This window comes from Miscanthus floridulus, chromosome 4, assembly GCF_019320115.1.
Source record: "Miscanthus floridulus cultivar M001 chromosome 4, ASM1932011v1, whole genome shotgun sequence".
Taxonomy (NCBI): domain Eukaryota; kingdom Viridiplantae; phylum Streptophyta; class Magnoliopsida; order Poales; family Poaceae; genus Miscanthus; species Miscanthus floridulus.
This window is the reverse complement of record NC_089583.1, coordinates 66,429,483-66,457,319: the sequence shown is the minus strand read 5'-3', so window position 1 is coordinate 66,457,319 and position 27,837 is coordinate 66,429,483. Positions and strand designations below refer to the sequence as shown.

Genomic DNA, 27,837 nt, shown 5'->3' with positions numbered 1-27,837 from the left:
CTATCACCAGTTCACCACAAATATATAAATAATAATAGGTACATACAAACAAGGAGGCACAAGAGAACGATCTCCAGCAGTTGCTCCAGGAAGTTGCACTGGTTGAGGACGGCTGTGCTCGACCTGCATCCATATTCACCTACTGAGAGCATAAATCGAAAAATCGTTTGTCTAAAAACATGTCCAGTGCAACCGCATAAGTGGCCACATGCTCCAAAATAAAGGTGTCACATACAATTATTACCCTCTGTCTCTCGCGCTTATATATTAATTGCATTAGGTAGAAGACGGCCGCTTGCGCCTCTGAGCATCAAACTCCGTATCAACGAAGCCAGTAATGCCAGCTTTGATCTTCTGGCCTACTCGGACAGGACCTACACCCGCCGGAGTACCTGCAGAGCCGTAGAGGAACACATGAATGTATAATCCAAGAAGGAGTCCGTATTAATTAGTTTTGCGATGCAAATTAAAAGCACGAGCTGTGGATACACAAAATTTTCATTACCGGTCAGTATCACGTCGCCCTCCATTAACGTCATGATGGAATTGAAATAGCTCACGATATAAGGAATCTTGAATATCATATCACTTGTCGAGCCCTTCTGCCTAAGTTCATCGTCCACCTGCACTTTACGCCGTTACTCCCTCCATTCCTTAATATAAGCCATATAGTTTTTAGCACTAATATTAACGCACGGCTTGGGAAAGGATGCGAGACTGAGGAAAAAAAAAGAAAATCAGGCCATTTTCTCTCTCCCAATCAGATTGCTTCCTAAATCTAAGGGATTGGTTGGGGCATGTGCTATGTACGGTGGGAAGGTTTCCAAACTAATCGGCGTGGGAACTGATACGTACCTATATTTTGGAATTTTCTTTAGAAATCTGTATGGCTTATATTAAGGAACGGAGGGAGTATTAGCTAGCACGAGTTACTTTACTACCCTCTCTGCGTCTGGCCCTCTCATTTCTCTTCGCTCATGTCAACAACACACTCTAGTCAGCAAATTAAACAGCACACATTCATACAATCCCACGTGCTGCTAGCAACCCGTAAAGAGCAATCCGGCAACTTCAAAGCTGTTAACCCCTCCATTCCGAACCTTTTTTTTTTTTGAAGAAACAGGAGGGGAATCCCCTACTGCCTCCATTCCGAACATAGACCGTTTTTCCATTTTATTTGCTAATAATAAATCAGTCTTCTCTCTAACTTTAATCAGGTTTTTAGAATATACATCTATACCAAATTTCATATTATTATTCTTCATCGACCTCTCCCTAAATATCCAAACAGTGAAGAGTTTCTTTTGCCACACTCTTTTTTACTTGTATATCCGAACTCATGACTCATACTCATGCGAGTTAGAACAACTTGCATCTAATGTTGATGGATACAGAGTCTGATTCCAATTGCATCCTCTGTATCTCGTATGTCACCCGGACTTATGACGCGCGCTCATATACAACTCACGTCTAGCATGATGCGAAGTCCGATTCCTATACGTATGGGGTTCCGTTGCAACACACAACACATTTACTAATTAACATTAAACCACAAAGAGCTCATTGTTTCATTTTTTGCTTGTTTATTAAGAATTTCTCGGACGCCCAATCCAGAAGCAAGAATTTCTAGGACTTTACCTTTTTTTTAGCGCGTCTCATGACAATTAACGTGGAGACTCCGTTATATATCATCATTTGATAATAGTATAATTTATTCCATTTTTTACAAAGTAGTCAAATTTAGAGAAGTTGGCTTTAGTTTGAAATAAAAACGATATACATTTTGCAATGAAGTGATTACTTGTTAGGCATGGGAGAAATGATCATCTCGAAGCCCAACATTAATATCGCTTACTCTCTTAGAAAATATGGCCTCACTAGTAAGACCCGCTAACTGCAATTTTCATCCCAAAATTGTCGGCTCATGATGAATCTGGGCTTGCTTCTGACATTGTTGCTTGGTGGGTAACGAACTATCCCCCATGTGTACAAAATCCAGCAGCTCATATCATATAATTCCTTATCAACCTAACACCATACCATATACTCCCTTAGCTTATTTCTAGGTGAAAAGGAAAACTTCCTAAGCTTTGACAACTAATTAACTGAACTAGGTTCAAATTTTAATCTAAAATGCATATCACTTGGTTCTTACTTCAAAGTAATCTAATTGATAATATGTATGCTAAAAGAGAAATGAAAGGCCAAATACGCTTGTGAAACTTATTCCCAAATCAAAATAGGTCTTGCAAAAATATGTTCGCTCCATTTATGCATAATTACCTTTAACCAGAACTCCAGATCATGGGGATCAGTGACAGCAGATTTTGGAACCTGTTTGGTGGAGATATTATACTTTGTGAGAATAGAAGAGACAACCCAATGGTATTGTGGATTTCAGATCATAAGATTGGTATGGATCATAGGGACAATACAGATACCACTTTCGTGCAAACAAAGATGAGGTTTCAGTTTGTTCCTCTCTGACAGACACCCTTTTTCCATGATATTGATTTTTATAAGTCTAGACAAGCACATGTTATTTATAATGAGCCTATAGAGAAAACCTATTGCAAATTCCATGTACTCTGTTGTTAATTTCAATTAGAAACATGTATGTAATATTACAAATAAGAAAAATATCTGTTAATGTCTCAACTATGCTTAATTCGATTTCACAGAACATGAGAAAAACTATTGCTTACTACTGCACTAATTGGAGTAAATGTGTCCTGTCCTTTAGCCAAAGCCCATGGAAGACCAGCAGACTACAAATATATCATATAATAAGTATAAGTAAATACAAGGTAGATAGAAGTTTTACGTCAAGTCATTGTGCTTACTTCTAAAATTATACGAAGAGTTATCTTGAGAAAGGGTGTGTTTTCAAAGTTTAGGGACCTAAAATGCGTTTTCAAAGTTTATGGATTTAAATGGCATTCCTTGACAAGTTTAGGGGGCGCTCATACATTTAACTCTTATGGAAATATGAGAACAACCATTATTTGAAATGAAACATATACGTACTGGATCATTGAGATCTTGCTGCATTTTTTTTTCTAATAGACATGATATGTCATATTAGAAAAAAATGACTTATAAAACTATGAGACTGATCTGCTCCGAGTGTAATACCCTAAAATTTGCATTATTTTAAAATAGTAAAATTTGATTTATTTATGCAATTATATGTGCATTTCAAATTTAGGAAATAATATTTTTATGAAATTAAAAGTAAATATAAGGATAGAAACATGTTGATGCACTCATGCTGTTGCATATTTATTTCTGTGATGGGTGGTTTTGTTTCAAATGCTAAAAGGTTTTAAAAACCTTTTGAAAATGAGTTTGGAAAATTTATTTGGAAAAAGAAAAAGGAAATTCCTTTCGCTCCCCTCCTTTCCTCATTTTCGGCCCGCAGGCCATTTCCCCGCTGGCCCGCTTGCCCCCCTTTTCCCCATCCTCCTGTTTTCCTTCCTGGGCCGGCCCACTCGGGCGGTCTGACAACCGCCGCTGTCGCGCCCCTTTCCCCTCCTGCTCAGCCGCTGACCGCCCGGGCCCGCCTGTCGGCGCCGTCCTCCACCTCCCGAGTCACGTGCGGTCGAGGCGGAACCGCCCCTGCGCAACAGCCGCCCCGCTCCTAGTGTCGTGGGCGCGTCGCCCCGCTCCCCGTCCTCTTTTAAAAGGGAACCGAGGCCGAGCCACCCTCCCTGCTGCCTTCCCCGCTCCCTCTCGCACTCGCTCGAGCCCGCGGAAGCCACAACCGTCGCACGGAGAAGCGCCGAGGTCCGCTGTCCTCCCCTCCACGCGGTCCGCCGTCTCCGAGCTGCCGTCGACTCCGTTTTTCCCCGCTGTGAGAACCCCCTTGCTCCCCTCTTTCTCCCCATGCTTTCAATTCAGTGTTTCATGGCCTCTAGGGCTCGTTTCGCGTGCGCCCGTGAGCTCCACTCCGCCGGCCATGGTCGCCACCGCGCCAACCGCCTCCTCCGGCCGCGCTCTAGGCCTGGCCGAGTTCGCTGCCCCCCTCTCTCCCCCGGTGTTCTTAGTTCATCGAACCGTAGGCCGTAACCCCTAAACCGAGCACGTAGGCGAGCTCCACGTCTCCGGCTATGGTGCCCCACCGCGGCCGCCACTATTCCGGCTGCCGGCCCCTTTCTCTCTCCCTCCCATCTTTCCTCTACCGTCCGTTCTTGATCCAACGGCTCACATAAGCCGATACCCCTTCACGGGACTTTTTGCTAGAGACCCCCTAGTTTCGACTAATCAAACCCGCAGTCCTCGGCAGTTTGATTAATTCCATATTTAATTTTATTTAAATTCAAAAATAGTTCCTTCTATTTATAGAAATGCCACTACACTGTTTTGCTCATAAAATCGTCGTTTTAGCTCCGAATCGACCCATTCAAATTGCGTTAGTTTCGTAATTGCATAATCTACGTGTTAGTACCAATGTTAATCATGGTTGCAACTTTTAAATTTCATGGTTAGGTTTAATTAAATAAATTGCTATAGGAAACCCCATTTAATTCATAACTTTCGCGTTTTAGCTCCGATTTTTGTGAACTTCGCGTTGACGTGATCGTAGCGAGACATAGATTCTTTTTATAAACATTTTATCTTGTTTTTTATAATGCTAGTATATTGTTCTAATTATAGAATTGTTTGCTTTGCATGAATACCTTTGGAATGTTGTGTGTTGCCGTGTTGGTCGCGTTCAGATGGTGAAGAGAACGTTGGAGACCAAGAGTTCTTTGATGACCAGCAGGACCAGCAGAAGTTTGCTAACCAAGGCAAGTATAGCATGGGACCTACCTTGATGTCCTATTCACCTTTATTAATTACTCATTTGCATGTGTCTAATTTTGATACCCGTAAGGACATCCTAGTGATTGATTATCCTGTTTCCTTGTTCTCCTACGAGTTATATGGATATGGGTAGTTTGCTAGCGCTCAATATAACTAAACATGAGCTACATAATGAACAATGATTCTATGGAAAAAAGGTAAAAGTTGCTTTTAAACAACTGAATTATAGGGCGAAGGAGCATATGACTTTTGATCATGATGCTCTCGGCCCTTTATAAAGACTTATCTATCGGCAAAAGCTAGGACTGACAGTGCAACCGTGAGAGTCACATGGCTCTGACTTTATCTCAGTAATAGGATCTTTTCTAGCTTGTTAGAGGTTACCTTGATGGCACAAAAGGGGCTTGCCACGTTGGGTATAGGGCTGCCTCTGTTCCTATGTGTATAGCCACGATGGATATGTGCCATAGGAAAGAGGGGTTCCTACATCTGCCTGTCGAGGAAACCTAGCGGCCCTAACTTGTTAGAGAAACCTGTGAAATGGCTTCATAGTGTACCCTGTCTGCTCACCTTGGCAGTGATATGGGAGTAATTAACCCGGGCATATGGGAATCACGGCTCGCGATGAATGTGCACAACCTCTGCAAAGGGTTACAAACTATTATAACAGCCGTGTTCACAGTCACAAGCGGCCTAGAAAACTCACAGAATAAAAGGTTATTTAATGATGTTCATTTATGATGTTCTACGATGATAATATGATTTAAATGATTCTGATATATGATCATGTGGGTTTAAATGGGAGCTTAAGCATAACTTGATAATAATTGACGATAAAACCTTGACCTACTAAAAGTGCTAACTGTAGTAAGCTAGTGTCAACCTTTTTGAGCTTTCATAACCCTATATTATCTTGTTAAGTACGGGAAGTACTTACACTTGTTTACTTTTTATATTTGGATAAAAATCCTGGATGGGTAACAGATGACAACATGTATGAGGAGTTTCTTGAGGACTATTAGGCTTGTGATCAACCAGTTGACTGTCCCTGTGTTGGAGCTTCCACGAGAGAGTTATCTTATTATTTTCCGCTGTGTTGTGTAAGACTATGTGATGTTATTAATCGTGATGTAAGATACACCGTGATGATACTTCTTATAATTTGTCAATGTGTGTGACTGATCCCTAGGTACACATGAGTTTTGTGCATTCAATTTTATCCTTAAAATTGGGTGTAACAAATTGGTATCAGAGCCGTGTTGACTGTAGGACGCAAGCCTAGTTAGAGATGGTCGTTTTAGCGTCTTTGCTTCTTTGGTTTCATGCTTACTGTCTCATTCTTGTTATTTTATTAAAATATTTATGCTTTTTAATACCTTACTCTATTATATAAAATTTTTGACTCTAATTCTATCTTACTCTAAATCTATAGATGTCTCGTAACCCGAAGACTGCCCGCCTCAGTACTATAGGCTATCGTGTCATGTTCACCCCCCGTGCTCCATAGGCGGAGAAGGAGATTGTGATCATCTCCGATGATGAGGTGGAACCTTTGATAGAGGATGATGAGGAGTGGATGGCTACCCCGACACCTGCACCTGCTCCTACTCCAGCTGTTGCACCTATCTATGCTGTTGTAGCTACCCCAGCGGAGTCATTAGCTACTTCACCTACGCCTGTGCCATCCCCAGCTGTTCCTGTGGTGGATGAGGAGATAGGCTGAAAGTGCAAATACTACTTCAAGCTAGCCCTGGAGATGGCCTACTACCACACCCTCCTTACTCATGTGCTGGATGACTACTACCCTGATCTACACGCCTCCATCAACTATCACTGTGCAGAGTACCAGCATCCTTTGGAGGCAACCTTTTGGAAGGTAGAGCTGGTTGTTACTGCCTAGAATGACATAAAGAATGGACATGAGGTGGAGACTGTCCACCGTGCCACTACCAAACGGGCTCATGCATTGGATGGCATGGAAGATGCAGCGCAGGACGCTTACATCTACTACCATGGTCATCATTTTGAGACCATGAAGGAGGATCATTTTAGGTTCCTTCCTCGCAATGATCATGAGGGTAAATTGATAGGTCCTGGCACCATTAGAAAGTGATCCAACCCTAGAAGCAACAGTGCAACATGTCCATGCCATGCAGGGGGTAGATGAGGAAGTCAAGAGAGAGCTGCGTGCATCACAAAGGGCCGAGAGGTGTCTCCAGAAGCAAGTTGATGAACTACGTGCTCAACTTGGGCTGCCACCGATCTACAAGAAGAAGCGTCGGTCGTTCACCATGATTGACATCGCCCCATAGGTGTTAGGTTCCTTGTTTAAAGTTGCTACGTTGTTAGTTCGTGTGTCATGTCTAGTCTTGTTTCGTCTTTGTGAACTTTACTGATTGGATGTTTTTAATTGTGAACTTGAATAATTTAGAGTTTGTTTGATTGCTGGAGGTTTGTGGGCATGTCCGCAAAATTCCATAGGTTTGAACCTTAAGTTTAGATGAAGTCTTAATGCAGATGGGTTTGCTTTATCTTATCTCTGCTGTGCTGTTTTCTGGAGCAACCTGTGTTCTTTATATTGTATCTTGAAATCTAGGCTGCCAAAAATTCTGAAATTTTTGTGGAGATATCTAGACTTCTGTATCTTTCAAATATCTCTGGAATCACATCAATATCTGTTCAGATTTGTGAGATCTAGCTGTCACAAGTTGAGGTTTCTGCGCAGACTGGAACCCAAAACAGATTTGGTTTAGCGCTCTGTTTTTGACCATGTGTATGTCATAATCTGTAAAAGTGATCTAAATAAAAGTTGTAGCTGATCTCCTAAGCTTTCTAACCATTCTTGGTACACCTCTGTTGGATCTCTGAAACTCAAGTTATGACAGATTTACTGAACTGCTGTATTTGAATCTTGTCTAGAAAATTCTCAACATTGTTTCTTATCTTTATAAGCTCTCTATAATTGGGAAATCTCTAAAATTTTACGCATTTGTTGAAAAGCAGATGGCCACAAGAGGAGGAAGGGGCAGAGGCCGTGGTCATGGATGTGATGCTCTCATAAATCCACCACCACCACCACCAGTGACTATGGAACAATTGATGGGAATGCAAGCGCAGTTGATGTAAGCCATGATGCAACGCTTGGATAATGAACCTGCAAGAGGACCACCACCTGTTTAGGTCAGAGACAAGCGTGGAGAATTCATGAAGGGTCGCCCACCGGTGTTCACTCACGCCTCAAACCCCTTGGAGGCAGACGATTGGTTGCGTGCTGTGGAAAAACAACTTAACATAGCACAATGCAATGATCTTAAGAAGGTGTTATATGCTTCTAGTCAACTCTAGGGAGCAGCTCAGGATTGGTGGGGTTCTTTCTAGTATGGACACCCCAACGATGATCCTGCTATCATCTGCTAGGAATTCAAGGACAATTTCTGGTCTTATCATATCCCTGATGGATTCGTGGAATTGAAGCAGGAGGAATTCAGGTCCCTTAAGCAAGGATCCATGACTATGGCGTAGTATTGTGACAAGTTTGCTCAATTATCACGCTATGCTCCAAATGATGTAGCTGAGGACAAAGAGAAGCAATGCCGCTTCCTTAAGGGACTTTATGATGGACTACAACTCCAGCTGATGTCCAACACCTACCCTAACTTTCAGTCCTTGGTGAACCGCGCTATTGTGATTGACGATAAGTGCAAAGAGATGGAAGCCAAGAAGAGGAGACTTCAAGGGCAAGCTTCTGGAAGCAACACCCACCCATGTGCCTATCCCCAGCAAGGTTTTCAGCAGAGGAATCAAGGACCATCTAACCAGGGAAACCATGGTCAGTATCCTCAGCATAACCAGTTCCAGCAACGCCCTCAGTACCAGCAACAGTTTGGTAATCAGCGTCCCCCGCAACAGACCGACAATCCGGCAACACGCCAGGGAATGCCCAACAATGATCCTATGAAGAGTGGTGCGCCCAATAACCCCAACGCATGCTATCACTGTGGAGAAGTAGGTCATTATGCTCATCAGTGTCCAAAGAAGCAGAACCAGTAAGCTCCTCATAACCAAAATGGCAATCCGAAGTTCAACGCCTGACCACCACACACTACTAAGGTGAACTATGTGTCATCTGATGCAGCTCAGGAGACGCCTGAGGTCATGTTGGGTACGTTTAGTGTCAACTCTATCTCTGCTATAATACTTTTTTATTCCGGTGCTTCATATTCATTTATTTTCCAAGCTTTTGTTAGAATGCATAGCATACCTTTATGTGCCATGAAAAACCCCATACTAGTAAATTCACCAGGAGGTAGTATGCCAACTTCTTATTAGAGTCCCTCAACTAGCATTTCCTTAAGGGGGGTAGACTTCAAAGTGAAACCTATTGTGTTGAGAACAGCGGGAATTGATCTTATTCTAGGAATGGATTGGATGAAACAACATCGGGCAGTGATTCAGTGTCAGGAGAGATCTATTGTTGTGACATCACCCAATGGAGATAGAATCTGTGTAGAAGTGGTAGTGCAAGCTCAGCCAATGGCCACTATGAATCGGCTGGATGGTGATGTTAATAAACAAGATCGTGTTGTGGAGGAGTTCCTAGATGTCTTCCCCGATGACTTGCCAGGTATGCCACCTGATCGTGACATTGAATTCATTATTGAATTATTACCTAGAACTACACCAATAGCTAAATATCCATATAGAATGGGGGTTAATGAATTAGAAGAGCTTAAGAAACAACTAAAAGAGTTGCAAGAAAAAGGTTTCATATGCCCCAGTTCTTCCCCATGGGGGGCACCTATGATCTTTGTGGATAAGAAGGATGGTAGCCAACGGATGTGTGTGGATTACCGTTCACTTAATGAGGTTACAATCAAGAATAAATACCCTTTGCCTAGGATTGATGATTTGTTTGATCAGTTGAGAGGAGCCTATGTGTTCTCTAAGATTGATCTCCGCTTAGGTTACCATCAGCTAAAGATTCAAAACTCGAACATACCCAAGACAGCATTCAGTACACAATATGGCTTGTATGAGTATATCATTATGTCTTTTGGATTGACCAATGCACCTGCATACTTTATGTATTTGATGAATAAGGTGTTCATGGAGTTTCTTGATAAATTTGTGGTGGTATTCATTGATGACATACTGGTATTCTCCAAGACCGAAGAATAACATGCTGAACATATAAGGTTGGTCTTACAAAAGCTTAGAGAACATAAGTTGTACGCTAAGTGGAGCAAGTGTGAGTTTTGGTTGAAGGAGGTCTCTTTTCTGGGTCATGTTGTCTCCAATGGTGGAATAGCAGTGGATCCAAGCAAAGTGCAAGATGTGTTGAATTGGAAACCACCAACCAATGTAAGTGAGATTCGTAGCTTTTTGGAATTGGCTGGATACTACAGGAGGTTCATTGAAGGTTTTTCCAAGCTTGCTAAGCCTATGACAGCTCTATTGGAAAAGAATGCTAAATATGTATGGTCTGATAAATGCTAGGTAAATTTTGATGAGCTAAAGAAGAGATTGACTACAGCTCCAGTGCTAATTTTACCAGATTTAGGCAAGAACTTCTCTATATATTGTGATGCATCTCATTTGGGCCTTGGATGTGTGCTTATGCAAGAAGGAAGAGTGGTGGCATATGCATCTAGGCAATTGAGGAAGCATGAGTTGAATTACCCTACTCATGACCTAGAATTAGCAGCTGTGGTTCATGCTTTGGAAATCTAGAGACATTATCTAATTGGGCATAAGAGTGATATCTATACAGATCACAAGAGTTTGAAGTATATCTTCACCCAGTCAGATCTGAATCTAAGACAATGTCATTGGTTAGAATTGATCAAAGACTATGATTTGGAAGTGCATTATCATCCAGGAAAAGCAAATGTCGTAGCTGATGCACTTAGTAGGAAGAGTTATGCCAATGGACTTTGGATGACATTTATGTCAGTAGAGCTGTGTGCTAAAATAGAGTATCTCAACTTGAGTTTTGTCACTAATGCAATAGAATTGGTGATAGAACCTACATTGGAGCAAGAGATACGCAAAGGTCAATTGGAGGATGAAAAACTAAAGGAGATAGCGGAGAATGTAGTGCTTGAAAAGGCACCAGGATTCAGGATGGATAAGAATGGTACACTTTGGTTTGGGAAAAGGATATGTGTACCTGAAGTGAAGGCTATCCATGATGCAATTCTACAAGAGGCACATGAGTCTGCTTATTCTATACATCCCGGAAGTACCAAGATGTATTTGGATCTCAAAGAGAAGTATTGGTGGTATGGTTTGAAGAGAGATGTGGCAGAGTATGTGGCTTTGTGTGACACTTGTCAAAGAGTGAAAGCTAAGCATTAAAGACCTGCAGGGTTGCTACAACCAATGAAGATTCCTGAATGGAAATGGGAAGAAGTTGGTATGGATTTTATCGTAGGTTTGCCCCGCACTCAAAGAGGTTATGATTCAATATGGGTAATAGTGGATCGACTCACCAAGGTTGCTCACTTTTTACCAGTCAAGACTACCTATACAGGTGCAAGGCTAGCAGAATTGTACATGGAAAGGATAGTGTGCTTACATGGTGTTCCCAAGAAAATTGTGTCTGATAGAGGCACTCAGTTTACGTCGCAATTCTGGTAGAAAGTACATAGATCTTTGGGGACAAAGTTGAACTTTAGTTCTACTTACCACCCACAAACTGATGGACAGACTGAAAGGATCAACTAGATTTTGGAAGATATATTGAGAGCTTGTGCACTGCAATATGGTACAAGTTGGGACAAAAGTTTGCCCTATGTTGAGTTCTCGTACAACAACAGTTACCAGAAGAGTCTCAAGATGGCACCTTTTGAGGCGCTGTATGGACATAAATGTAGAACGCCTTTATTCTAGAATTAGACTGGTGAAACTCAAGTGTTTAGACCCGATGTCCTTAGAGACGCAGAAGAACAAGTGAGAATGATTAGAGACAACTTGAGAGTGGCTCAGTCCTGACAGAAGAGTTACACTGATACTCGCAGAAGAGAGCTGACCTTTGAAATTGGAGATTATGTGTACTTGAAGGTGTCACCAATGAGAAGTGTGAAAAGATTCAATATGAAGGGAAAGTTGTCACCGAGGTATATTGGACCTTTCAAGATCCTAGAGAGACGTGGAGAAGTAGCCTATCAATTGGAACTGCCTGAGAGTTTGTCATGTGTGCACGATGTGTTTCATGTTTCTCAATTAAAGAAGTGTTTGCGAGTACCAGAAGAGCAGATTCCTTTAGAAGAACTTGCTATTAAGGAAGATCTCACATATGAAGAGTATCTGATAAAGATCTTACAGATGGCAGAAAGAGTTACAAGGAGCCGAGTTATAAAGATGTACAAGGTACAGTGGAATCGGTATACAGAGGATGAGGCTACTTGGGAAAGAGAAGAGGAATTACGAAAGTCTTATCCCCAACTGTTTGAGTAAGCAATCATCTAAATCTCAAGGACGAGATTCATCTTAAGGGGGGTAGAATTGTAATACCCTAAAATTTGCATTATTTTAAAATAGTAAAATTTGATTTATTTATGCAATTATATGTGCATTTCAAATTTAGGAAATAATATTTTTTATGAAATTAAAAGTAAATATAAGGATAGAAACATGTTGATGCATTCATGTTGTTCCATATTTATTTCTGTGATGGGTGGTTTTGTTTCAAATGCTAAAAGGTTTTAAAAACCTTTTGAAAATGTGTTTGGAAAATTTATTTGGAAAAAGAAAAAGGAAATTCCTTTCCCTCCCCTCCTTTCCTCATTTTCGGCCCGCAGGCCATTTCCCTGCCGGCCCGCTTGCCCCCCCTTTCCCCCTCCTCCTGTTTTCTTTCCTGGGCCGGCCCACTCGGGTGGGCTGACAACCACCGCTGCCACGCCCCTTTCCCCTCCTGCTCTGCCGCTGACCGCCCAGACCCGCTTGTCGGCGCCGTTCCCCACCTCCCGAGTCACGCGCGGTCGAGGCAGAACCGCCACCCCGCTCCTGGCGTCATGGGCGCATTGCCCCGCTCCCCGGCCTCTTTTAAAAGGGAACTGAGGCTGAGCCACCCTCCCTGCTGCCTTCCCTGCTCCCTCTCGCACTCGCTCGAGCCTGCGGAAGCCACAACCGTCGCATGGAGAAGCGCCGAGGTCCACCGTCCACCCCTCTGCACGGTCTGCCGTCTCCAAGCCGCCGTCGACTCTATTTTTCCCCGCTATGAAAACCCCCTTGCTCCCCTCTTTCTCCCCATGCTTTCAATTCAGTGTTTCATGGCCTCTAGGGCTCGTTTTGCGTGCACCCATGAGCTCCACTCTGCCGGCCATGGTCGCCACCACGCCAACCGCCTCCTCCGGCCACGCTCTAGGCCTAGCCGAGTTCGTCTGCCCCCCCCCCCCCTCTCTCCCGGTGTTCTCAATTCATCAAACCATAGGCCGTAACCCCTGAACCGAGCATGCCGGTGAGCTCCACGTCGCCGGCTATGGTGCCCCGCCGCGGCCGCCACTGTTCCGGCCGCCGGCCCCTTTCTCTCTCCCTCCCATCTTTCCTCTACCGTCCGTTCTTGATCCAACGGCTCACATAAGCCGATACCCCTTCGTGGGACTTTTTGCTAAAGAGACCCCATAGTTTTGACTAATCAAACCCACAGTCCTCGGCCGTTTGATTAATTCCAGATTTAATTTTATTTAAATTCGAAAATAGTTCCTTCTATTTACAGAAATGCCATTACACTGTTTTGCTCATAAAATTGTCGTTTTAGCTCCGAATCGACCCATTCAAATTGCGTTTGTTTCATAATTGCATAATCTACATGTTAGTACCACTGTTAATCATGTTTGCAACTTTTAAATTTTATGGTTAGGTTTAATTAAATAAATTGATATAGAAAACCCCGTTTAATTCATAACTTTCGCGTTTTAGCTCTGATTTTCATGAACTTCCCGTTGACGTGATCGTAGCGAGACATAGATTCTTTTCATAAACAATTTATCTTGTTTTCTATACTGCTAGTGTACTGTTCTAATTATAGAATTGTTTGCTTTGCATGAATGCCTTTGAAATGTTGTGTGTTGTCGTGTTGGTCGCGTTCAGACGGTGAAGAGAACGTTGGAGACCAAGAGTTCTTTGACGACCAACAGGACCAGTAGGAGTTTGCTAACCAAAGGCAAGTATAGCATGGGACCTACCTTGATGTCCTATTCACCTTTATTAATTACTCATTTGCATGTGTCTAATTTTGATACCCGTAAGGACATCCTAGTGATTGATTATCTTGTTTCCTTGTTCTCCTACGGGTTATATGCATATGGGTAGTTTGCTAGCGCTCAATATAACTAAACATAAGCTACATAATGAACAATGATTCTATGGAAAGAAAAGGTAAAAGTTGCTTTTAAACAACTGAATTATAGGGCGAAGGAGCAAATGACTTTTGATCATGATGCTCTCGGCCCTCCATAAGGACTTATCTGTCGGCAAAAGCTGGGACTGATAGTGCAACCACGAGAGTCACATGGCTCTGACTTTAGCTCAGTAATATGACCTTTTCTAGCTTGTTAGAGGTTACCTTGATGGCGCAAAAGGGGCTTGCCACATTGGGTATAGGGCTGCCTCTGTTCCTATGTGTATAACCGCGATGGATATGTGCCATAGGAAAGAGGGGTTCCTACATCTGCCTACCGAGGAAACCTAGCGGCCCTAACTTATTAGAGAAACCTATGAAATAGCTTTATAATGTACCCTGCCCGCTCATCTTAGCAGTGATATGGGGGTAATTAACCCGGGCATATGGGAATCACGGCTCACAGTGAATGTGCACAACCTCTGCAGAGGGTTACAAACTGTTATAACAGCCGTGCTCATGGTCATGAGCGGCCTAGAAAACTCACAGAATAAGAGGTTATTTATTGATGTTCATTTATGATGTTCTACGATGATAATATGATTCAAATGATTCTGATATTTGATCATGTGGGTTTAAATGGGAGCTTAAGCATAACTTGATAATAGTTGATGATAAAACATTGACCTACTAAAAGTGCTAACTGCAGTAAGCCAGTGTCAACCTTTTTGAGCTTTCATAACCCTACGTTATCTTGTTAAGTACGGGAAGTACTTACACTTTTTACTTTCTATATTTGGATAAAAATCCCGAATGGGTCCTAGATGGCAATGTGTATGAGGAGTTTCCTGAGGACTATTAGTCTTGTGGTCAACCAGTTGACCGTCCCTGTGTTGGAGCTTTCATGAGAGAGTTATCTTTTTATTTTCCGCTGTATTGTATAAGACTATGTGATGTTATTAATCGTGATGTTAGATACACTGTGATGATACTTCTTATAATTTGTCAACTTGTGTGTGTGACTGATCCTTGGGCACACATGAGTTTCGTACATTCAATTTTATCCTTAAAATTATGTGTGACACCGAGTATGTTTCAGGAATCACCAGGATAACATTTGCCTGTTAAGAAAAAAATACTTTAACAAAAAAGAAAGCACACAGTCACTATATGTAGTAATACCTACCTTAGCAGCAACTTGAATTTCTTTTGCTGTCATGTCCAAAGCAAGTGCATAACCTGGAAATTGTTGTTTCAATGTTAGTAAAGCATGCATGCCACAGTTGACATACAGAACTGTTATAGTATACTACTCCATTTGTTTTGAAATATTAAATATCATAGGAATTGTAGAACATAATGTAAAGCAAATGGTCCATGTACGTACCCTTCCTTAATTATAGGGTTTACTATTTTTGGATTGGTGAAGACATTACTAATAGGCACCCCTATAATTAGGGACAAGTTTTTTTAATGTTTGGATACCTTATATTTCAGATAGGAGGTATTTACTACAGGTTTGTCACTATATGGCAGCTAACACTGAGATCTTGGTTTTATGGAATGGTGTCACCGAAAAGTTTACTAATCAATGTGTTTGTATTTTACATATTTTTTTCATAGACCATGACTATTATTAACTTTATCGTAATTGTGTCATCAGGTATGCTTGTGGATGTACTTTCTATTGAATATTCTATACTCTCTGTTCTTGACCTGAGAATTTTTTGGACCAAGACCAAAAAGAAAGTTTGGTTCGTTTTGGGCTAAACAATTGTGCCCATGACCATCATATGGGCTGTGTCAAGTCATCAGTTTGTGGTTAGACCTGGGCGTGCCCCCCCCCCCCCCAACCCCAAGTTCTTACTATAGGAATATTTCAAATAAATACATCATTATTTGTTTGTATTTCTCCTGATATGCCCTGTCTACTACTGCCTCTGTCCCATTATAAATAAGTTTCTAGAAATTTTCGGACATATTAAGGATGTTGGCAAAAGACGCTCCATCTCCTCTTGGGCTTGGTGTTTATCATGTGCATGCACCAATGTTTAGCTTCCGCATTAAGAGACGATGTCTCATGTTTGTGTAGAATGTCATTTACTTCGGTTGCAAATTTTGAACCTCAGAATCTTATTTATTATGTGAAAGAGGGATAATGTTCTATGGGCTAGGTCAGGCTGGGCGTAAAATTCCCAAATCTTTGATACCCTTATAAGCTACTACATCCAATAAAAAATCAGTTTCTATTTAGTTTTAGATACATTAGCTTATATAGATTTGAGAAATGATCCCGTTGTCCTCCATTAATCATGAACTTCCTCTTTAAATTATAAATGAATCTATGGTTGTAGATGTTATTAAGGGTGTGTTCGGCAGCGATCCAGATTCTTATAGAAAATTTTCAAATTTGAATTCACTCAGATAATATTTCACATGATGAAGTAGAATCATTTTATGAAACCAGTTCAATGAAATCATAGAAATAAAAATATGCTCCAAAAAAAATCTATTTTTTTTATGGAGGAAGTACAAATTAAAATACAACCTATTTTAACTTGTTGCACGATTAAGTGCAAAAATATCAAAGAGAAGTAGGAATCGGCTACAGGAGAATCAGTGCAAAACCAACCTCTTCCATTTTGCGTGCATATGTAGGAACGATGAATCGTTCCAGTTTCGAAACATGCATTGACCAGAAATAGTGTTTGGAGCTGATTCTTTCGAATCTTATGAGAAACCAAATTGTTTCAGTTCTCACAAACCAACACATGTAACTTGGTGCCGATCCAACCCCATATAATTGGGGCAAAAATGACAGACCTAATGCCGGAGGCTCCCATATGAGTGGGGTATGGGAAAGAAAAAAAACCGAGGCAAGCCTTATCGCCGCAAAATCTGCGGATAGGCTGTTTCGAACCCACGACCTGATGACTCAGGGAGACAGCTCTCACCAGTGCACCAGACCTGCCCTTCTAAACCCATATAATTAAGGGAACACAATAAAAGCTTTGTGTTTTATCAAGTAGAGCTGGTATGTTGTAGGTGTAAAAATTGTGCGCACCGGCATTAGCACTAAAAATTAGCTAGTTAATAGCTAATAGCTGCTAATTTTTAGCTAGGTAATTTTTAACAGGGGCATGTTTGGATCCACCTACTAATAGGTGGTTGGATAGTGAGTTGAAGGTGCATATAAATTATTAGCATCTATTAGCAAACTCAAACCAGCTAATGAAACTCATAGTTAGCAGCCCTCCAGCTAACAATTGGCATGTTTATTAGCAGCTTTGTTTGGATCCAGTAATATTAATTTTGGTTGCTAATTTTTAGTGCTAATTTTTAGATATATTCGTCATTTTGTGGTTTTGGTGATGTCGATGGCAACCCAATCATCACTTGAAGTAATATGTCCGCAGAGTTGTGTTAGACTTATATGAGTTGTGTCCGAAGAGAAGGGCTGGAAATAGTCATAGAGCAGTCGTTGCTGGTTGCGAAAGCATTTCTTGGTTACCTCCAACGTAGTCCATGGCAGATGCTTCTGGGACGTCGCGCGCTCGTCTGGAGATGACGATGGCAAACTCAGCCTCATGGCGCAGAGACTCCAGCGGCTCGGGCACCTCGATGGCAGCGTTGGCCGTTCCAGCGTGGAGGAACGACGACGTAGGCTTCGGGAACAGGGTGGGCACCTTGGGAACGTTGCCGGGATCCTTCGCCGTGTTCGGCCGGGGCTGGCTGGCTGGCTGGCTGAGTACTTCTCTCTTACATAAACGAACCAGCAATGATATGAACCAGCCAACCGAACAGACTGCTTCACATGGACCATGTAGTTGGTACTGACACCGATGATCTTCGTGCTCGCCTGCAGGAGCTTCTGCGCTTCCGATGCTGCCATCGCCGTCAGTATTTGGTGTGTTGGGCGGGGTGGGGTGACAAGGATGAAATACAGCCTCCTTCTCCAGTCAGATTTTGCTGCTTTGGACAACAAAACTAACCTTCAATTACTTCTGCTATGCTGTTCGAAGCGTTGATTTCTTCGAACAGGAGGGGCTTATAAATACTACTGTACGTAGTATGCTGTATGTGTGATTGCGATAAATGTGTTTGAAGCTTTGTGGCTCTACTTTATTATTCTATTATATTATATATGATCGAGTAGCTTAATTAAACATGTTGTATTATGGTATGAGAAAACCACGTGCTGTAGCTTCTTAGTTTGTGTTTCTTACTATCTGAGAACACTTTTTTAACACTGCGTGCGCTGAATATGAGAGAACGACATTTGAACTACTTTTTTCTACCAGATAGGCACGGCTATATTTTTATTGCAGGATGGTTGGGACATCTATATCGTGTAGATTGTTGGACTCGTAATTGATCTGATAATGCAACTATAAACATGCAAACAATTGCAAATTTCAGATAATTTATTAGATGCAAGGTAGACCAGATAACAGATAAGGTCGTCTTACTGCATGTTTTGATGTTGAGTAAACTATCATGATTAATAACTATTAGTATGATCGAGAGAATCAAAGATGAACTGAAAAATCATATGCAAACAAAAAGGATCAAATTTGGATTGAATTGGACAAACTGGCCTATAGTCCGGTTAGAGTGAAGCCTGGCGGTCAACAGAGTAGAGGAAGGCCGAAGCCAGGGCAAATCAGTCCACGTCGGTTTTGGCATAGAAGCCGCACATGCTAGTAAAAACCAATCTATCTTATTTTTACCTTCTACATCAAACTTTTTCAACCCGCTTGCAATCCAACGCTTCTATCAAAAAGATTTGTCGGTGACCTTGCCAATCCTAGCTCCTGCTGTGCTTCTCCTCGATAGGTTTTCTCAGGAGGCGTTCATGGGTCTTTCCAGTGAAGAACGAGTGTCGAATTGGCCTCGCCGACTGGCTAGAGATGGCCTCGTCATTTAGACCTCCCTCTCTATGTATATCGGTTGTGTACAGCCCATGCAATCTAGCTCTTGCTAATGTGTTGACCAGATTTAGTGTTGTCGGTGTTTCATAAACCAGAGTAGTAAACTTATATGATTGTCGCGTTGCTCTAGAAAGACGATAGTAGCACACAAAAAACATGAGGATTTATACTAGTTCAGGCCAGAGCCCTACGTCCAGTCTCAGAGATGTTCGAGTGCGTGTTCCTCACTTGAATGCTCTGAAGTTCTTACAATAGGGGGTGCAAGAATGGTGGAAGAGGTAGGCGAGCTAGAGCTAGGAGATGGGCTTCCCGAAGGAGAGCTTCAGGAGCCCTACTATGGAGTAAGAATGAGAGAATCAGCTTGGATCCCCAAGATGGGTGCCCTGGCTGCCCTTATATAGAGTTTGGGGCCATGGCATATATAAAGAAGAAGGTTCTCCCGACCGAAGGGTCGTGAGCCTGAGGGAGGTCCTAACTAACTTGGCTTGCAAGCTAGGCCGTCTTGTGGTGCACATCTGGGCATGGTTCTTATCACAGTCCTACGGCCACGTCGCGGTATGGTGTGATGTGGTGCTACTGTACCGGCCGTGGCGGCACTGTAGGCATGGTGGTGGTTCGCCAGCCGTCCCGCGTGACGTGATCTCTGCCATGGTCTTCGTCATCGCCTCCTTGTTTCCTGGGATGTTGTACAAGAGTTGGTAGCCGCCTCTAGGTTGTCGGTCTCTGTGTTGGCTTGAGGAGATGAGGGCCACGATCCTAGTCAATGGGGTCATGGCTCCCGCTGGTCTAGATGGCCTCTAAGTCAAGGCCCTTGCCGTGGATCCCATTACGTAGTGGATAGAATCGTACATGTGTCTTATCGGGCTGTATCAAGCCAGTGGCTCTGTACTGGACATCACCACCTTGGGCGGTGTTGTCTTGTTTGAGCTACGTGGCATAGGGATGGTGTCTGACTAGACCGAGGTGACAACTGTCCCCTCGGTCCTTGCAGGGTCAGTGTGGCATCCTTGTTCTTGTCAGAGCAGGCACGCTTGATTGGGCTCGACCTCTCTTCGTTCCTCTCAGGGGTCGTGATAGTGGAGAGGTCGTGCATCTCCCGAGCGTCGTTTGGCCAAGGTAGGAGGAAGGTGTTGTGGCTGTCCCTAGCCTTAGCGTTCAGCCTGGTTCATTTTGCCTAGCTAGGCCACGACTGTTCGGGCTTTCACTAGCTAATGTGTCATGGGCCGCTCGGCGTGCTAGTTAATCGGTGCCTTGAGACACCCCGGGGTTATAGCCCCAACAGTAGCCCCCGAGCGTTTTTGCGATCACAAAGTGATCGTGAAAGCGCTGAGATGCGTGTTCGATGAGTGTGGGTTCGTAGTCGTGACTTCGTCGAGCTTCGTCACTCGACCCCTTGCGGGCTAGTGCGATCAATGCGGCAGGTGGCCATTGTGCTCCACCCTGTCAGGATGCCCTGACAATATGGTATGCGACTGCTGAGCTCTATCATGTCAGTGTGCTGCGTATTGGGGCTCGTGACCTAGGCAGGGCCGAATGGTCTCATCGACGTTGTACCGGCTTTGCCTTTGGGAGGGTCTCAATTTCCTCAACCTTATGCGGGCATCTGACATTGGCTGTGATCTCCAATGGTTCGCCATGCGGCACGGGGATCTCAGGCTGCTTAGTCTGTTCCTGACCTATAAATGGAGACCTTCCTACCGTTTGAGGCGCCTATGACCGTAATTATGAATTGTTCTTTTGCTTCTCTGAGCGGTTAGATGTTGAGAGAGTGAGGAAAGGAGAGAACCTTGGGAGAGAAGTGTGAGGAGGATGGTGCCATTCTCATGATGTGTCTTGCTGGGGTTGTCTATGGTGGCCAGAAGCCATTGCTGCCCCTTCCAGCGGCTGGTGCTAGAAGGGGTCTTGCGAGTAGGGTAGGATGGGGCGGTATGGCTATTGGAACCGCAACTTCGCTGCATCCTTGCCTTCTAGGGCCCTTTGGCTTAGATGTGCGAGGTGGTCCTTGTTGTGGATGGTTCCAGCATACCGTCCTTGTCCTTGTGAGATGACGGATGATGCCGTTCTCTCCCCTCCGTTCTATGTTCTAGGGGCTGTGGTGCTGGGAGGAGATTTGCGAGGTGCTCCTCTCCATTGTGTTTGCTCGCATTAGCGGAGGGGAGCGTCCCGCAAGCCCCCTACTAGCATCATAGCTTTTGGGGCTTAGGTCCTTTCTACCATGTTGGATGAAGGGAAGATGTGCTTGTAGAATGCCCCGATGCTCGGCTTGAGTTCGTTTGTATTTGGGTTGTTTATCCCAAGTTTTTGCCTGGGATTATTTCTTGATTTGTGGGATTCGAGTTATGTTTTCGGGCGGCGCTAGGTTTTCTGAGTCGCCTTCCCTAACCAGGGGTTGCCGTCTAGACCCGGCGTTGTTAGGGTTGTAGCCCTCACTAGATGCATTGCTATCCATTTGAGGGTCGAGAACCCAGAGCTTAGGGAGGGGTCGGTTGAGGCTAGGCCTTGACCTGATAGCGGGGCCGTTGGCACCCGCCTCCTTCTTTCCCTGATTCCCCTCTTGACCCAAGGGGTCGTGATGCCTTATTACAGGCTAGTTTTGGTTTCACCCCATGTGGGGAGAGGCATGTCCACCGTAACCACGTGGTTGGAGCAGTGCGCCTTGTCAGGGTCGATGGGTAATTCGAGCAGGACTCGATATCCTCCCCAATCGACATGGAGTTCAGCTGTGCCTCATTGAGAGATGTCCCATAAATCGTCAGCCATCAAACCCATTGGTCATCGACCGCCTCCACAGCAATCAGAGGGCAAGATGCCTCTCCCTAAAGGGGGTCAACCTGGGTGAATTTGAAGCGGACGATTCAAACACAGAGAGAGACGGTCGTGTGGCTCTGCACCACCGATTAGAGACATAAGGGCCCATCTCCTCCCTACCCCTATCCCTTTGTGGCCTTGAGCCCTTCTAATGACCGGCCTAGGAGTGGGTTTCCTAAGCATGACATCGGGTCGTGGTCACGACCGGTTGTCTTGCACATGGGCTTGAGGGCTTTTTGGGCCTCCCTTATCGTGGTCGTGATTTATCGGCATTCACTTGGCGTTTGATCATGTGTGTGCTCTACGGTCATGATGACCGAGGGCCGCTCTATGAGCGAATCCTAGGGGCAGTCGACTTCCCTAGATTCTCCATGTCTTAATGGCATTCCTGCATGTTATGACACATTGGCTCGTTTCCTTAGGGCTTGTGGGGTCCGTATTAGGGTGGACTCCACATGGGTGCAGTTCACTTCCCTGATCACCACAACATAAATTGTTCCCTCTGCCTTTGCTGGCCCCTTACCTTGTTCTTGCCTCCTGCCGCCGTTCCTAAAATCTGAAGGAAATATAGAAGGAAAGGGGTCGAGTTTGTGAGGTTTACCTCTAGTTTATGTGTGTTGCCGCTTTCGCCATCTACTCTGCCGCCTCTACCCCTTCTTTCACCTGCGTTGTAAGATGGGAGAGTGGGTACCTTCATCGATGACGGAGGCAAAGCTACAGTGCCTCATGGTGAAGGGTCTCCTTCCATTGAAGGAGGTCACTGGATGGAGAGCTCCTGTCGACGAGGTGGTGCCCCACCCGTAGCCTAGGGAGGTGGTGTCGTTCATTGACTTCTACAAGCATGGGTTCATGATCCTGGCATCCAACTTCCTCCATGGTTTCCTTTGTGAGTACGAAGTCCAGCTGTAGCACCTTCCTCCTGATGCGGTGTCACAGCTGGCGGGCTTTGTCGTCATGTGCGAGGTCTTCCTAGGGATAGCACCCAACAAAGACCTATTCCGGAGGGTTTTCGAGGTGAAAACCCGCAAGGTGCATGGTTCTAATGGTGGTGTGCTTGGTCCCATGGGCGGGATGAATCTTTAGATGTGCAAGGGGGGTCTCTCGTAGCTACTCGTGCTTACCGCTAAAGTCTTCGAACTCTGGCTGGCATGGACATTGGTTCTACATTCCAGATGATGCCACCGCTCCCCTCCCTCCTTTCTCTAGCATCATGCCAGTGAGGCTGGCCTCATGGAGTTGGGGGTACGAGAAGATGCGGCTGTCGAAGGTGACAAAGATTCTAGAGATCCTTGGGGCCAGGTGTCGGCTGGCTTGGATGGCGTCGTGGTTCTATAGACCATGGTGGATTGGCGGGTTCAGCCATTGAAGCAGCAGGCGACCTTGTTGTGCAACTATTCTAGGGTCAAAGACCCGACCCATGAGACCATGGTGATGCTTAAGGTGTCTGAAGTCTTGAAGCAGGTTGGGGGTTGTTGGTATTTGTTAACGCACATAGAAAAAATCTGCAAGCGCATGGATACCGATGTAGCTTTCACCTAGGAGTATTCCAAAGTATCGATTTCCATGAGGAACGCGAAGCATTCTAGTATGAATCAAGATCATCTAAAGGTAAAGAATTGAAAAGTATTTTTGTGGGTTGAGGGATTTTCTATGGCTTATACTAGATAACTAAGGATCATGCTTACTATACTTTACTTACTTTGGAGCAACAGTACATTTTTTACTCTCGAAAGAGGTGAGAAAAAGTAGATGGGGAAGGCTACCTAAGCTCTACGAAACACTAATCCTAATGTGGTGGATTGCAACGGCTTGACAGAGCTATCACCTCTGGGGCTACCATAACTAACCATGAGATTTCACGCAAACTCAGGTAAACTCTAGCCTAGACACCACGTCTATGCTAGCGTTTACTATTCTAATCATGATCTATAATTAGAGCACTCAATGCAAGTGGAGTTCCCGTAAATAAAATAATATAAGGACTGAATTTAATTAAATAGAGAACTTAGAAGTACCAATAGAAGAACCTAGATGTAACTCAAACATGAATTAGATCCGTAGAGGTACGAGAAGAATCTGATAGATCTGGCTTCTCCTCAGATCTCTCTCCTCTCCTCTCTCCCTATTTTTTATAATTCAACCAGATGAGAATCATCTAGAGGGACACTACTACAATTAGGGTATGAAATAATGAAGCTCTAGAGCGTAGCATGTGTAGATGTGTGCCTCCTAGAGGAGGTCTAGGCATCCTTATATTGGCTAAGGTGGAGTAGGGGATAAGGAATCGAGGTGGAGTAGGGGGCAAGGAATCGCCACGTCATCGATCCATGTCAACTCCATCGATCACCGTTTAATAAACCGACCTAAAACCACCTTAAAATCAAGGGTCCAGATCTTAGAAAGGCGTACGAGGTGGTGGAGGGCAAGGAGCCTCCATAATGGGCTGACCGGCCTGCTACTGTAGTAGGTGGGCCTCCCCTTCGGTTGGTGGGTCTTGGGCTCCGTCTTGAGTCGACTTTCGTAGGTTTCGCGAGTTGAATCACTTGTTGATGTTGGTTTGCCTATTTGGAGTGTATGACAGTGGTCCCGGGAGCTATTTTCTGGATAAATCTTCCTGCATCCAAATATTCACCAAAACTTATGGAATTCATTAGTTTAAAACCCTATACCTATGTTTGGTGATGGAATTAATTGTATATGTAGAGTATATTAATGGTTTATGATTGACATCAACAACCATCGACAAGTTTCCCCACACTTGTTCTTTGCTCATCCGCGAGTAAGGGTTGAGATAAACATAAACGTAGCTATTCAAGATATGAGACTCGCATACTGATTATTCTAAAACATTCCTTGTACCTGCGGGATATGTGGAGTGGCTAACATATCTCCTTAAGCGGTTGAAAAGTGGAACAACTCTCGAAGCGAAATCATCTTTCCAAATTCTCATCTCAGTAACTTGGAGTTTTTCAAGTTTTCACAAGAAATGCATAGTTCACTTTATACTCCTCAAATGGTACTCTCGAATCACTCAATGGTGTATGTTTCCTCACCAAGGCATAAATTAGCATTGTCTTCTAGTCCTTCCTACTTCTAAAAAGCTTATGTGGAGTTTAGGTATGGTGGGGATAAAATGTGTAGCATACTTACCTTGCATATATTGTAAAGTCAAATCCTGGATCCAAGGAGAGAAATGTCATACTGTTAGATCAAGATGTACATGTGTGTGGAATATTTAATGGCTAACCTAATTCTACTATGCTCCTTAAAACATATCTCTCTTGTTGAAACTTGAAATATTTGCAAGAGCAGGGGCTATCTCTCTCTTTTTTTCAAGGCGGGCATCTAAATACCCATTGCTTTCAATATCTCGAACACTTTTGTATCCATTTTTTTCAAATCTTTTTTTTCTTTCTTTTTTTTACTTTTTCTTTTGCATAGCCTCATGTCTCTTTTCTGCAACAAAACTTTTCAAGAGAGATATTCACAAGAACATGGATCATTTATTTGGTGGATAAATCTATCAAGCATATTTTTGTGTTCACCCCTAGTGTAGCAGTAAAACATTTTGAGGTGGATGAAAAGCATGTTTTTGCGTACTTCTAGTGTAGAAGCAGCACATATATGTGGCGTGTACATGATCTTAATCTTGGGAGCATGATAAATATCTCAGCAAGGGTCAACAAGACTTGACAAAACTCAACACAAAGCAAGCATCTTATGTGGAAGGTTTGTATCCTAAAAGTATGTATATGGCTCTGGTAGGAATTTATCACCATTGAGGAGTATGTGACACTATGGTTTTATAATATTTTTATCAAAAACAAATTCTCCAAGCACCTTGATTAGAACCGGTAGTATTTCTAAGCTAGAACTATATCACACTCCACAACAACTTAGTCAATATGATTTTCCTATATGATATTTTTCCCACAAACATCAAGTATATGTAAGGAATAAACATTATGCATGCCAATCTTAAAGAGATATATTCATATTCACTTTCAAAATTTTAACTTTAAGTGTGAAACTTGGTTCTTTTTAATTTGCATGTTTAATCAAGTGCAAGCAGGGAGTATGTATATGAACAAGTGAGAGAGGATCAAACCAAATTCCAGAAGTTGTGTAGGCTCCTTCACCAGTTCATGATGTGTTTCAACACTTTTGTTCATATGAGAGTGTTGCACACCCCCACACTTCTTCAAAACTATACCTAGCTTTTATTCATAGACAGAAAATGGTGAAAACACAACGGACTCTTCTGGTGAGATACACCAGAGAGTCAAACTTTTATTAAACTATTGGATTAGCCTAAGATCTAGAACAAGATTGAACTTTTTTAGATTGGATCATTAAGTTGCAAAATTTCAATCAAGTCAATTTCTTCTAATTTTTTAGGTTTAAGAAAAACTTTCAAACATTGACCATTTACCTTGAATGTGTTACCTGTATCATCTTGTAGTGTGATAGCACCATGTGATGAGACTTCAATCACCTTGAATGCCCCTTCCCATTTGCTTTGAAGTTTTCCTTGACCAAAGAGCTTTACTCTTGAGTTGAAAAGTAAAACCTTATCTCTAGGCTTGAACTCCTTGTGCTTGATTCTCTTGTCATGCCATCTTTTGGTTCTCTCTTTGTAAATCTTGGGGCTATGATAAGCCTTCTCTCTCCATTCTTCTAGCTCACATATTTGCATCTGACGATTCTTGCCAGCTAGATGGAGATCCATATTCCACTTCTTGATTGCCCAATGGGCCCTGAATTCCAAGTCAACAAGCAAATGACATGTTTTTCCATATACAAGCTGAAAAGGTGACATACCTATGGGTGTTTTGTATGCAGTTTGATGTGCCCAAAGTGCATCATGAAGCTTGTACTTCCATTTCTTCCCTATCTCATCCACAGTCTTTTGTAGAATGTTCTTGATTTGCTTATTTGATGTTTTAGCTTGACCTCTTGTTTGGGGATGGTATGGAGTTCCAATGTTGTGCTTGACTCCATATTCTACCAAGAACTATCAAAAGGTCTTGTCGATGAAATGGGGCCCTCCATCACTAATGATCAATCGAGGTGTTCCAAATCATGGGAATATCACTTCATGGAACATCTTCTTGGCGTGCTTAGAATTAGTAGCTCGACATGGTAATGCTTCTACCCATTTGGACACATAGTCCACTGCCACCAAGATGTATTCGACATCTCTAGACTTTGGGAATAGTCCCATGTAGTCAATCTCCTAGACATCAAACAACTCCACTTGGAGGTTGTTCATGAGTGGCATTGCATCCTGAGCATTGATATTTCCATGTTTCTGACATCTGGCACATCTTCTAACAAACTCCCTTGTGTCTTGATACATCATTGGCCAAAAGAATCCACTTTGCTAGATCTTAGCATTTGTACGGAATGCTCCATAATGTCATCCATAGAGTGATGCATGACATCTCTCTTTGATTTTCTTGGCTTCAACCATGGGGACACATCTCCATAGTAGTCCATTAGCACAGACCCGAAAAAGATATGGATCATCCCACAAGTGGAAACAACTTTGATGCTTGAGTTTCCCCTTGTGTTCCCCTGGTGCAACATAACTTGCAACCATATAGTTCATAATATTTGCATACCATGGGTCAGAGTCTATTACCTTGAGGAGTGTGTCATCCCTCAAATAGTCATTAATAGGTGACTCATGTGTTTCCTTATATTGAAGCCTAGACAAGTGATCGGCTACCGAGTTCTCTACTCCCTTATCTCTTATTTCTATGTCAAATTCTTGGAGTAGGAGAATCCATCAGATCAACCGAGGCTTAGCATCTTTCTTAGTGAGGAGGTATTTAAGAGCAGCATGGTCTATATAAATAATTACTTTTGCTCCCACTAAGTAAGATCTAAACTTGTCTATTGCAAAGACAATAGCCAACAACTCTTTTTTAGTGGTAGCATAATTGA

At 43.1% G+C, this 27,837-nt stretch overlaps 1 protein-coding gene across 1 annotated transcript; it reads right to left on the bottom strand.

Annotated features, from left to right (window-relative positions):
* Positions 1–276: 276 nt before the first annotated feature.
* LOC136551610 (probable acylpyruvase FAHD2, mitochondrial) lies at positions 277–18,047 on the bottom strand. Its single transcript, XM_066543166.1, has 7 exons — positions 17,964–18,047; positions 17,661–17,877; positions 15,336–15,388; positions 2,706–2,768; positions 2,284–2,334; positions 506–623; positions 277–392 (listed from the first exon to the last, which is right to left on the bottom strand). The coding sequence occupies exons 1-7, from the start codon at positions 18,039–18,041 to the stop codon at positions 277–279; spliced, it is 696 nt and encodes a 231-aa protein (XP_066399263.1). The 5' UTR covers positions 18,042–18,047.
* Between the last annotated feature and the right edge of the window lie 9,790 nt (positions 18,048–27,837).